This window comes from Lactuca sativa, chromosome 2, assembly GCF_002870075.4.
Source record: "Lactuca sativa cultivar Salinas chromosome 2, Lsat_Salinas_v11, whole genome shotgun sequence".
Classification (NCBI taxonomy): domain Eukaryota; kingdom Viridiplantae; phylum Streptophyta; class Magnoliopsida; order Asterales; family Asteraceae; genus Lactuca; species Lactuca sativa.
Genome location: NC_056624.2, coordinates 153345737 through 153359336, shown reverse-complemented (window position 1 = coordinate 153359336; position 13600 = coordinate 153345737). Strand labels below are relative to the sequence as shown.

Genomic DNA, 13600 nt, shown 5'->3' with positions numbered 1-13600 from the left:
ACCTCTGATTACTTATGGCTATGCATCCCATGGAGATTACTTGGTAGCAAAGCAGTGTGTTGTGAGGGGTCTAGTAGGCGGTAGCTATTTGATTATGTGTCTAAGTCAATAACTAAATTAGTATAATTTTGATTTATTAGCAGAGTCCTTTTGGGTTGCCCTCAAACCTATTAATTGACTGGAATGTTTTTTTTGGAGATAGAGACTGATTTATTAATTTATTATATGATTTAAATTAATTAGAAATCAAAATAAATAATTTACTAATATATTATGAGAATAATATATTAATTAGAAATAGTATTGTTTAATTAAAAATTAATCAAAAATTAATTTGAATTAATTTTGGGATTAATTGGATTAATTAAAAGTAGAAGAACGAAAGGTGACAATGTTCAAAAGTTGAGCATTGACCAATTCTAGAACCTCCTAAGGGGGGGGGGGGTTTAGAAGGGGATTCTAGAGCTTTTCTTGGGCTTTAAGGAAGCTTAGGAAGCCTTAGGGAGCAAGAAAAGGGATAAAGGGTTATCCAGTGAAACTTGCCTTATCTTAGCTTCCTTACTCACCTATATAAACCCCTTATGGGATTCATATTTTCAGCCATCCCTTATCTAAGAGTTTAGAGCCGGAAATTCCTCCTTCTCATCTCTCTTCTTTAGCTTCCGATTGTTAAGGTTTGGGTGTGAGCCATTAGAGACACGAGACTAAGCTCGGCTGGCAGATCCAACCTGTACGCCACTTTGCTCACCCGGGCTATAACCCTGAAAGGACCAATGTACCTGGGGCCCAACTTGCCCCGCTTCCTGAACCGGATGACACCTTTCCAAGGTGACACATTCAGTAGAACCATATCTCCTACCTGAAACTCCAGGTCTGAACGACGCTTGTCGGCATAAATTTTCTGCCAACTCTGAGTAGTTTGAAGCCTGCTCCGGACCTGCTGGATCCTCTCTGTCGTCTTGAGTACCACCTCGGTACTCCCTATGATCCTTTGCTTGACCTCACCCCAACATATCGGGGTCTTGCACTTCCTCCCGTATAACATCTCGAAAGGAGGACGGTCGATGCTCGCGTGGTAGCTATTATTGTAGGAAAACTCTGCCAAGGGAAGGTAAGTATCCCAGCTACCACCGAAGTCTAGTACACACGCCCGCAGCATGTCCTCCAAGGTCTAGATGGTCTGCATCAGAAGTTCCTTGGCCAGTTTCTAAATCTGTAGATCCCTATTTGTTTATGATAATTAATCATTGGGGATTGGGCTACCAATGATGCAGTACTTGTTCTAGAAAATTCGAACCATGGTGTTTGTTATAGATATCTAGGACGATTTATCAAGTAGTTACACACTTGAGGTAGAATGCGAGTTTAGATTCAGTGTGAGGGTTCGTTTCGTCTATTGTTATGCTCGTAGGAGCGGTAGGTTTTGTGTTGACTTGTCATGAAATCAAGCGTGTAGCTGAGGCCTTCTGGGCATGAATTTTCGGATCTAGTAACATTTGAGTTATTATGGTAAGGATGTTTGGGTGCTCATTTCAGCGTCAAATAGCGGTGTTCCTAGTTAATGGGACTAAGGCATGAGTATATCAGGAGGATGATCGTAAGTCTTTGAGTATGATTTTTTAGGATCCCAACTGATAGATTTCCGCTCTTATGAAGTTATCACTGGGATGAGTTGTGGTAGAAATATTAAACTATCCAGATTTAGTGGTTTCACCAAGAAATTGATCGGATAGTCGGCAGTGAGAGAGGTAGTGTTGCTAGTTTAGTAACTTCGAGTGACCGAGTTTGTTTTGATGACTCGTTCTAGGTTCCGAGTGGTATCGCAAACCATTGTGTGGATGCATCGATTTAACTAATGGTTTGGAGGAGTTTTCAGGTTTCACATAAGGGGTTGTTTTTCTAAAATTTTGGCCAAAGTGGATTTCGAGGACGAAATCCAGTTTAAGTGGAGGGAAATTGTAACATCCAGTTTGAGGATTTATTTTGATCAAGAGAGAGGGTCTCAATATTTATGGTATGAAGTTTGTAACTTATATGGGTGTGGTTTTGGGGTTAAAATACTTAGGCTTCAGACAAAAAGGTTTAGTTGGGCTGGAAACTAGATTGGGCGTTGCTGAATTAGACTTTTCACGACGAGACATATAAGGTGTCACAACGTGATTTATGTTTTAGCCCAAGCCTATGTTTTTAAGGTTTTATTGCATATTTAAGGAAGTTATTTCCATGTTTTTGGCCATTTTGTAGCCATCATCACATCAGAGAACCTCTTGAATGTAAACCCTAGCCTCCATATTACTTTATCTCCATTTCTTTCCTAGTTTTGAGCTTTTGGTGTATTCTTGATTCTTGAAGCTAGAGGAGGTGATTCTTGGTGCTTAGAAGCTTTCCTCCAGCTTAGATCCAGCAATCTCACCACTTTTTTGAACCTTGGTGAGTATAAAGTTCCTATGTTAATGGTTATTGCCTTAGATCTAGTTTTATATGATTTTTTTGGTATCTTCTTGGTCCCTTTTTTGTGTTCTTGGATTTTGTAGAACTCTATAACCATATGAACGAATTAAACAACTTCTAGACTTGCTTGGTGATCGGGAAATGGTTGTGCATGCATTTCCTTAGGCCATGCATTAAGTTTTGACACTATAAATGGAATTTTCGACTTAGGTCTTGAGATTTAAAGTTATTAAGCCCTTGGTATGGAAAATTTATCCACTAAGTCATTGTGGAGTATCATACCTGAGAATTGGAACCTTTATAGTTAAGGATTAAGAGCTTAATGAGTTGAGATGTTGGACGAAAATCACAACATGGTTTGTTAAGGGTCACGTGATTTTGGAGTGTTGCCGACTATTTTGCCGTTTAGTGGATCACGACGCGACTGGTCAAGGGTCACGACGTGCATGTCGTTGACCGTTGACTTTCTGACTTTTTTAACTAGTTTGAATTTGGGATCAAACTTGGAGGTTTTGAGATATAGACTGTTGTGACTAGATTACGCAATTCATGTAGCTGATTCTTTGGGACTTCGAGTAGTCAGATTTAGTTATGGATTTCAGGTGAGTCTCCCCATTATACTGTGTAGGAAACTGAGTGTCGATGTATGCTTGGTTGTGTGCTTAGCTAGATTGGTAGGGTCTTGATTGTTGCTTGTATGCTTATATGCTTATTAGGTTTAACCCGTTGGGCTGGGCCCGCATGGTTGGGTTGGACCGGTCAGGCTGGACCCACATAGTTGGGTTGAACCCGTTAGGCTAGACCTGCATGGTTGGGTTAGACTCGTTGGTTTGGGCCCATTATCTTGTGTTGTTTGTGATATCTTGGGAAATTCACTAAGTTTTATGCTTATTGTTTTAAGTTTAAATGTTGCAGGTTGTTCTCTAGTAGCAAGGGGAATAGCAGGGTATGGTTGCATGACATCCTTGGATACGTTTTGAGACTTCTGTAATTTTATTTATTATCTTGATACTCTGATTGGTATTTTGAAACAAATAGTTTTATTTGATCTTTAAGAATGTACTTAGAATGATTATCTCTGAATTAAAACTGAAAAATTTTGTTTCAAAATTTGGGACGTTACATCATTATTTTCCAATTGTTATTGCTCATAGGTCACCTTCAAATTATTGGCTTCATTCCTAACACTTCTACGTTGATTAAGAGGTTGTTCAACTTCCCCGCCTTTTATTTTGAGTCCTTCCATTATGACTTGAGTTGTTGGTGTAAACGATAAGCACCACGGAGCATTGTATTGTGAAAATGATATGTAACACAGTCCAAAAAGTACTAGCAGTTTGTACATTACCGTTTTCACTGTCCTCTGAGATGTCAATCCACACACGTGCAAATTCGGCTTCCTCGACAGTAGTATGGCAGGAGCATATCCGTACAAATAGTAATTATGGTGGTGTTGGAGCTCTTAATCAGTCGGGATGGTTTTGGTTTTTGGGTTTCTGGTACGACGACAAGTTGGAAACCATGTTGGTTTTGTGAAGTTTGCATAGAAAAACAAGGAGGGTTGGAGAAAATGTGAAGGTTGATTCGACCCAGAAAATGGCAATTGTGATGAGGCAAGAAACATCATTCTCCAATACTTTATAAATCAACATCATTCTCACAAATGAGGCAAGAAACATTAGATTTTACAAATTCGTATAAAACTCATCCAAAGTTACACATACAACGTTTACAAAAGCCAAAAAAACTACAAGATTCAACTTTCATAATTATTGTACATAAATCACCACCGACCTACATGTGTCACTCACACCTGTTGGAAAAATGGCAGTTTGCTGTAAGTCTCGTTTAATTTAATTAGTAGAGGGAACTCATCCTGACTCTGCACAAATAAATAAAAACATAACTTTTACTTTTACTGGTTGTAATAATGGTGTTTAAGAAAAAAAAAATAATGAAAGCAACACAAGTTATATGCAATTTTTAAGAACTAAGAAGATAAAAAAAGTTTACATATTAGTACCATGTCAAGCTTGTAACGATTGATTGCATTATCAAGTTGGGGTGCCAGATATAAATCTGCCTGCAAGTAACAAATAAAAAAATAAAATACATATAAGAATATTCCAACTCATCATTAAATAAAATGGAATCTAATACAAAAATCTCATCTTATTGTACAAAGTATATAAACATACCAAGTAAATTTCATCTCCAGTTGCATATTTTCCAGCATACTTCATTAATAGCTTCTCGAGAGCTGTAGAAGTGGTCACATGATTAGGAATTTGTGAATTTTATTTGATTTAATATGGACTTGAATAAACAAAAAAGATAATTAAATTGTGCAAAAGTTATTACCTACAAATCCTTTCCTGATATGAAGTTGAGCCCAAGGAAGCTTCTCTTCAGGACCAACAATTTCCCCAATATAATTCTGTTCAAATTTAAGATAATGGGCAACTCAATTATAAAAATAAAAAATGTAATTAAACAGAGATATTCACTAAATGTTCTACTTACAACTAAAGTCATATTTTGAAGAGGTTGAATGCTGGAAGAAATGATACTTGCAACCTATTGCAAGGAATTTAATACATCATATGAGTGATTAATAATAATTTAATATGTAACGCTTTAAAACCTGGTAATTTATTGCTCTTCTTGTAAGATCTTGAGGTAATAAAGAATGCAGAGGATATTTCTCTTCTAGATACTGTAAATGAGAAAGATCAAACATGAAATATTAATATAGATTATAATTTATATGAGAATTGAGAAGGAAGCTAAAGCTTAAAGAAGAATGACAATATATATAAGTTTACCAATAAGATGGCATAAGAATCTGAAATTACAATAGTGCCATCCACAAGTGCAGGCACATATCCCATAGGATTCACCTTTAGAAGTTCTGTAATGTAAGGAATAGTAGGTATCATTACATTTAAATGTGGTTGCCTTCAAAATTGTATAAAATTTGACATATATTTTCTTACTAAATTTGGGAAGTACCCATTTCAGATTTCGAAGTGTCAAATTCATGTAAGATTTAGTATTCTCACCTGGATGATTTGTGGAGGTAATATTTATGCAATCATATTTGATCCCTGCAATTCATACAAGAAACAAGCACATACTCAAATGGTGTTGAATTGAATGAGTATTCTTTTTAAATTTCATACAATCAAACTTTGTAGTTCCCAATACGAATAGATTAGTCTTGGTATTGACTTGTAAACAAAATTTCATGTTAATAATCTATATTGTAATTGTATCCCTGTTTGTGGGGGAAGTAATATTCAACAGATCTAATTAGATGTATGGATATTTGGAATTTAATGAGTTATAGAAACATAGTGAGGATTAAACGGAGGAGAAACCTTTTAAGTTGAGAGCGAGGCGAACACGACGAGAGCAGGAACTCATGGGGTGCGAATACAGCTTCATCGCCTGATTTCCCTCTTCCATTCCTTCACTGATCGAGCTCTGATTGCTTCGTAGACGACTAGAACCCAGTAATGAGTTGAGTTGACTTGATAGTGATTAGGATTTAGGATGAATTTGTTTTGAATGTGCGTTTTCAAAGTCTATCTTCTTCCACTAAAAACTTTGGCTCAATGTTTATGCAAGGAACGTCTTTTTAAATAGAAATTAATGCCAAATATGTTCTTTAACGGGCTAACATGAAATTCATTAGACTTTAATTGATTGCATCATGGGCATTTTATTTTTCATGTAATTCTATCAAAAATTGTAATATATTAAACTCCATGGAATTTAATGACATGTTTTTAAAAATTAAAATATTTTATTTTTCTCACTAAATATGCCATATTAAACTACATATTGAATGCCAACATCACATATATACAATATTCGAATTTAATCCATTAATTATTATGTCAAAAATGTTATGAAATTAATTATTGAAACTTTAAATAATATTATCAAGTATTGCCGATTAGTTACTGCAAGCCTTGTAACCTAACTGAATGAGAAGTTGTTGAGAATGTATCATTTAGTTATCAAGTATTGTGTATTAGTTACTGTAAGGCATGTGACCTAACGTGAGGAGAAGTTGTTGAGAAAGTATCATTTAATGGTTTTAAGTTTTAAAAAAGTATTATGCATTATTTATAATGGAAAGTTATAAAAAGAACCTGCAAAAGTTCTATTAAGATCATGGGATGCTACAAGTAAAGTTCCCTCTGTTGGCTTGGCTCCGATGAGTCTTCTAATTATATTACTTATGTAATGATTAGATCCTTTATGTGTTGGTTGTTTATGCAATATTATGACATGATTGTATGCCTAGTTAGACTAGCAGGGTATTGTTTGGCTGCTTGTATGTTTATATGTTTCAATAGGTTGAAATATGTCGTTGGGCCGAAATAGGCCATTGGGTTGACGGCAACACAATTTTTACAATACTATCAGTCAAATAGGTCGTTCAGTTGATGACAACATCGGTGTTGTAGAACCATAAGTCAAATAGACTGTTATTTGCATGAATAGTTATTACTATGATGTATGTGATATTTTGAGAAACTCACTAAGCTTTGGTTTATAGTTGCAGATTTAATGTTTTTCATGTTGTTCTTCATATGGTGGGTAAGCTCCAGTTTGACTATATTGTATGTGCACTGCAGACGATTATGACTTCATTTTTTTTTTTGACTTGATCATATTATGTTTTTCCAAAACTCGGTTTTGATACATTTTTTACACTATGGTTTTACAATGTTTTGAATTAACCTATTACTCTAATCTTTTATGAAAATGTTTTGATCTTACTTATTGTTTTTAAAAGAAAATTTTTGTTTGAAATTTGGGATGTTACATTCTTACTCATTAGATTGTTCATAACCCCAAATAAATTTATGACTTAGGGTTTTTTTTTTTTTTTTGAAAATTTACATTTTTGATTTTTGAATTGGTTTATATACATTTTTTTCTTTTTGACAAAATAACGCATCATTTATCACAAAAAAATAACCTTTGTATGGTATTTTATACATTTTTTATGAACTTACTATACCGCTTGACGTGCCCCATAACTCCCTCTTTAAATCTGCCCTTGCCGTTTAACCCAAAAAAATTGCATCAAATTTTTTTAAAACGAATGGGTTTTTTTTTAACTATTTTTTAATCACCTAGTATCCTATGAATATCAAACATCATTTATTATTATAATCGATTTTTTTTTTCATAATATAAGATATAAATTTTATTAAATAATACGTCGGGCCTGATTAAAATCCCACCTAGATAGTAACAGTTTTATTAGGCCCATAACATAATAAGGTTACAAGCGGCGGAAGTCGGAATTGCTTCTCTTCTTCATCACAAGCTACGCTATTCCGGCGTCTGCAAATCTCTCCGATAGATGACGTTTTGGAACTTGTCCCCCTTTCACACTAGTATGTTAAACTATCTTCTGCATTCATGTAATCACTTCATTCTAGCCCTACCATATAATCACCATTGTTTTAAATCGACGTGGTTAGCGAGACTACTTAAATTATTGCGTTAGTATTCAAGATTGTTACATTTCGGCCTACATTCTAAATCACGATGGTTAATATTTTATGTAGTCTATGTGATTCACGGCGATTTTTCGACAATATAACGACAATTTACAAGCACTAGGGTTTACTAATATTACAGTCTTAGATTTATCATTTACGTATGATTTTGTTGGTTTGTACATGCTAAAGTTAGGATGACATCGCCATCAAAACAACAAGAACCAGAAGAGAGAAATTGGGTGGACGTCCCATATGATGTAATGGCTAACATTCTACACAAAGTTGATGCTTTTGACATACTTGAGAATGCCCAGAAAGTTTGCACAAGTTGGCGTAAAATCTGCAAGGATCCTATGATGTGGAGAGTTATAGATTTTTCGGTTAATCATGCGAGAGTCGATCAACTACCACCACTAAGGGAGATGTGTGAGCATGCTGTTGATAGAAGCCAAGGCCAATTTGTTGATATCACAATCGTGGGTTTTACCGATAATGAGCTTCTCCAGTATGTTGCTGATAGGTATGTATGTGAGCTTATTGTGCATTCAAGATTTTGTCTCTTAGGGTTTCCTATTTGATATGCCTCTTACTATGAATAGTAAGAGGTTGGATCTACTTAATCACTTGGTCAGATTCAAACTGTTTGATACCATAATTAAAAGCGTCTCATTCGGTCCTATTGCCTTATTGCCTTGATATGACTCTTACTACGCCTGATAAGTGGTTAAGTCTGACTTAATTTGACTAAGTCATGCCTTTGACTTAATCAGAGCTACAACTGACTTAACCAGCAACTATCAAACAACTTCTTAATCGGTTTTGTTACTTTAACAGATCAAGTCAGCTAAGGCGGCTTGAAATCTCATATTGTTTCGAGGTTACATATATAAGCTGGAGTGACGCTTTGAAGAAATTACCAGTATTAGAGGAACTCAGTATCTACGTAACACATATCTCGAAAGAAGCTATTGAAAGTGCTGGACATTACTGTCCCATGCTAAAAACATTGAAACTGAACAATAATCCATTGAGAAGCCGTGAGTTGTCAAGGTTTCCTAATGAGAGAGCAATAGCTATCGGAAAAAACCTACCTGAGTTAAGGCATCTTGAACTCATTGGAGACAAGATGACAAATGTTGGGTTGGAGGTGATTCTTAATGGATGTCGCCACCTTGAATCACTCGACTTGCGTGCATGCTCTTACATTGACTTGAGTGTGTGCTCTTACATTGATGGTGAGGGGGAACCGATTTGGAGAAGATTAAATGTGTAAAACGGCCCAAAGATTCTCTTAATTTATGCATATATAAGAAATTTTTATACTACCACGATGGTTGTATAAAATCTTATGCTATGTAAAAGCGCCCAAATATTCTCTTTTAATTTGTCTTTTTGTTTATTAAAACTTAAATATTAGGTTTTTGTTTCTTTCTCTTCTTCCCTCTTCATGTTCCTACTACAAATTACCTTAAGATGAGTAACACCAAAAGATCCATGGAAAGAAGTGATTTCTTGTATAAAAATTTACACTAGTCAAGATTTTAGCTTTTATTTGGTGGGTTTTATTTTTCTAATCAATTTCTGTTGCGAACATCAAGCGTTAAGTACATAGCACCAACTCTTGGTTTGATGGAATAGGTTGCTAGCTTCTTGTTTCTCTTATGTATTTTAAGAATCAACTATTTTCCCACCAAATTAGTGTTATTGTAACTCAACAAACTACTAGCTTTGATTTTAAATGGTCTGTAACGTTATTTATTTATTTATTTATTGTTTTGTTGTAAGTTGTAACCGTAAACTTTCAAATTTTATCACTCCTTACCATACATATATAACATGCTACATGGTGGTTTAGTCAACTAGCATAGTCCACAAACGCTCATTTAACATCTACATAGATTTTTCTATTAAAAACTATCTGTTTTAAAATTTAAAAATGGTTTATTGATTTTAAACCCATTATTCTTGTTTTTGAAAAATTAAGTCCAACTTGTATTTTTATTCTTAGGCTACACGAAGTGGCCTTGGTTAGGACTTGGCGAATCTATCCGAGATGTACCCGACAAACACCGTGCCACGAATTTGACATGCTGAGTTCGGTGGCCTAACTCAGCAAGTGTGTACCTAGTCTCTCTCCTCTCACCATTGTTGTCTCTCTTCTTCCCTACTCTTCACCCCCCCCCCCCCTCCCCTCTTCTTCCTCCTTCCTTGCTGAATTGATGTAGAGTTCAGACACTAAAAGCATGACTCCCTTCAACCTTAAGGATCCACCACAGTCTACCTCCTCCGACAACCAACACTATCCAATACCAAATCGAAGCTTAAATCAAACATATCTTGAAGACCCGGAGTCCAAACATATCTTAAAAATAGAAAGAAAGCAAACTTGATTACATAAATACCCCTAATGAAAATACTCATGAAGCCACCACCATACATCTTCTTTAACTAGTGCTAGTTCATCTTTTTCACACTTTTAACCCAAAACAATCTTTATGACAAATCACACAAAATCAAAAAGAGCATATCTTAAATCGATGGAACCTTGTGCACAAAAAAGAAAATGAAGAAGACATATGAAGATGATAAAAAACAAAGAGATGAAAAAAAGAAAGAAATAATTTGGGTTGAAGGTTTTAAAATTTCTATTTATTTCTTGAGATTAAGGTTGTGTTTGGCGTCAGCTAGCTTATTTTTCGAGCTTTTTTAGGTTGTCATGCCTGACAAGCAAAAAAATAGCTTATAAGCTAACTTTTTAAAAAACTACTTAGGCTAGTTTTTCAGAAGCTTTTTAAAAAAATTCAAATATACCCTTAATTAATTATAAAAAATATACTTTTCTAAATGTTATTTTTTATATATTTAAGCTAGCTTATCGACTAGTTTTAACAAACGCTATTTTTTATCATCTAGTTGTTCACATAACGGCTAGTTTTTCAGCTATCAGCTAGCTTTTTAGCTAACAGCTAGCTTTTCAGCTAATACGTTAAACATAACCTAAATGGAAGGTGAAAGTTTAGTAAAACCTAAAAGAACAATAAATTAAAATTTTAATTTTTATTACTCTTAAAAGATAATTATATATTTGTATTTATTTGTAATTATTGTGTATACCTTTCCCATAATTATAAGGAATATCTTGTATTTATAATCGACTTGGATTAATAAAAAGGCAAACAATTATACAAACCTTTATAAGGAAGATATTGACTCACAAAACACATCGAAATGGTTTATCGTGCTCATCTCAAAAACCTTGTTGATCAACTAGCTAATGTCGGCAACCCGATTTAAGAAACGAAGATGGTGCTTCAATTAGTCTTCGGCCTCACCAAGGATGATTTTGACACCGTCGCTACCGTCATTAGTCTGAATCGACTGCTATTGGAAGAAACAAGATGCAACAAACTAGACGTACATGTCCAACATGATCTTACAACACATCATGTGGAAACCACCATCCAAACCCCACCCTCATCTCACTCTACAACCGACAATGGTGGTCATAGGAAGCCTTGTGGTAGATGCTCCTCCCTTCGTTGGGGAGTACGAGGTGGTCGGGGATGAGTATGTGTCAAATCATCATCACCATCGTAATTTGTCTATCGATCTAGTTGGTATTTGTAGGCTCAGCCTCCCTGTCCATACCCTACAGCAACTCCAACTCAACATGACGATATTATCTGCACACGACGCAGCTTGTGTCCGACATTAGCCCAACAACAACCGTTGCAATCCGACCATCAGGCTCATTTCACTGCATCATAGCAATCAGTCAGCAGCAAGTCAATGACGCCAACTAAACTTGAAGTTGCCTTCTACACTTTGTAGACGCAATTGTCAGACGATTCCTTATACATGGATATGGGCTCCACGTCTTACTTGAAAAGTGATGTCAAACTTCTTTTGTTTTAATAAAAATAAATACATTTTCGTTGGTAATGGTACCCATGTCCTAGTTAGTAGGGATGAAAGTAGGTCCAAACCCGGACCGGATGGACCCGGACCCGGAAAACCCGGAACCGGTTAACGATATTTTGTAGAACCGGAAACCAGACCGGTATATAGGAATCGGTTCCGGTTCGGTTCCGGGTACGGTACCGGGTAAAGTGGGTCTAGAACCAGAAAACTCGGAAACATCTAAGTGGGTAGGTTGGAACCGGATAAAGTGGGTTTAGAACCGGAAAAACCGGAATTTTTGGTAATTACTTACTACTTAGTGGGTTGAATTTCGAAAATTTTCATATTGATATCCCGACTTTGGGGGATGGTAACTCATTGAATAAGAAACCAAAATTAATATTATTATAGTCTAAAATCATGTACAAACTCTAAAATACACTCTAGAAAAAACCTCATGTCAATCCGACTTTAAACAAATGAGATATGCATGTGTTAACATTTTCACAAAATACAAATTATAAAAACAAATAGTTGAAAAGTTGAAAATTTTCAGTTTTGATATCCCAACTTCGGAGGACTGTAAATCATTGAATATTAAACCAAAAATGACAAAATTATAGTCTAAACTCATGTACAAATTGTAAACTACAAGTTGGAAAAAACCACATGTCAATCCGTCTTCAAACGAATTAGATATGCATGTTTTAAAACTTTCACCGAATACAAAAAAAACTAAAAAACAAAAAACTTCCAGATTTGATATCTCAACTTTAGGGGAGTGTAAGTCAATGAATATAAAACTAAAAATGACAAATTTATAGTCTAAAATCATGTACAAACTCTAAACTACATGTTGGAAAAAACCACATGTCAATCCGACTTCAAACGAATTAGATATACGTGTTTTAAATCTTTTACCGAATACAAAAAAACTAAAAAACTAAAAACTTCAGCTTTGATATCTCGACTTTGGGGGAGTGTAAGTCAATGAATATAAAACTAAAAATGGCAAATTTATAGTCTAAAATCATGTACAAACTCTAAACTACATATTGGAAAAAAGTTTATGTCAATCCGAGTTGAAACGAATGAGATATGCATCTTTTAAACGTTTCACAAAAACCGGTTCCGGCCCTAAAAGTGGTTCCGGTTCCAAACACCGGTTTCGATTTTTAGACCCGGTTTACCCGGACCCGATGGACCCAAACCCGGATTACCCGGAACCCGGATAAAGTCAATTTTTAAACCCGAAACCGGAACCGGTTCTATATATTCTGGTTCTAACGATTCCGGTTCCGGTCCGATTCCGGTTCCGATCCGGTTTTCCGGTTCTAAATCTCATCCCTACTAGTTAGTGGTCATGGTAACACTATCACATCTACCCTAAATTTCCCATTCTGCCTAAACCAAATTTATCATGTTCATAATAATATCAAAAACCTTATAGTTGCTAGAAAATTTACTTGTGACGACAATTTCTCTATTTAATTTGACCCCTTAGATTTTACTATGAAGGAACTCAGCATAAAAAAGACTTAGATTGTAAGCAAACCAAACGAACATGAACAATGATTGTTTATGTTTATTTGTTCGGGTTTAATAGTTTAATAGAACTAACAAATGAAAACGAACACATAAACAAACACAATTTTTTATTTATGTTTGTTCGTTTAAAAAAATTACATGGTTCATGTTTGTTTGTGTTTGTTCATTAAGAT

At 35.1% G+C, this 13600-nt stretch overlaps 2 protein-coding genes across 2 annotated transcripts; one reads left to right on the top strand and one right to left on the bottom strand.

Moving 5' to 3' along the window:
• Positions 1 to 4115: 4115 nt before the first annotated feature.
• Positions 4116 to 6070, bottom strand: LOC111883450 (glutathione S-transferase zeta class). Its single transcript, XM_023879784.3, has 9 exons — positions 5832 to 6070; positions 5514 to 5558; positions 5277 to 5362; positions 5096 to 5167; positions 4975 to 5028; positions 4813 to 4888; positions 4650 to 4711; positions 4475 to 4534; positions 4116 to 4333 (listed from the first exon to the last, which is right to left on the bottom strand). Exons 1-9 carry the CDS (start codon positions 5917 to 5919, stop codon positions 4259 to 4261), a joined length of 618 nt encoding a protein of 205 aa, XP_023735552.1. The 5' UTR covers positions 5920 to 6070; the 3' UTR covers positions 4116 to 4258.
• Positions 6071 to 8173: 2103 nt separating this feature from the next.
• On the top strand, positions 8174 to 9252 carry LOC111883352 (putative F-box/LRR-repeat protein 23). The gene is made up of 2 exons (XM_023879676.1): positions 8174 to 8499; positions 8814 to 9252. Exons 1-2 carry the CDS (start codon positions 8174 to 8176, stop codon positions 9250 to 9252), a joined length of 765 nt encoding a protein of 254 aa, XP_023735444.1.
• The last annotated feature ends 4348 nt before the right edge of the window (positions 9253 to 13600 follow it).

Coding starts and splice junctions, on each gene's coding strand:
- LOC111883450 (XM_023879784.3), bottom strand. CDS start 5,919: ATGGAAGAGGGAAATCAGGCGATGAAGCTGTATTCGCACCCCATGAGT. Junction 5,559..5,831: donor CCTCGCTCTCAACTTAAAAG/GTTTCTCCTCCG, acceptor TATGAATTGCAG/GGATCAAATATGATTGCATA. Junction 4,334..4,474: donor ATCGTTACAAGCTTGACATG/GTACTAATATGT, acceptor TTATTTGTGCAG/AGTCAGGATGAGTTCCCTCT.
- LOC111883352 (XM_023879676.1), top strand. CDS start 8,174: ATGACATCGCCATCAAAACAACAAGAACCAGAAGAGAGAAATTGGGTG. Junction 8,500..8,813: donor CTCCAGTATGTTGCTGATAG/GTATGTATGTGA, acceptor TTACTTTAACAG/ATCAAGTCAGCTAAGGCGGC.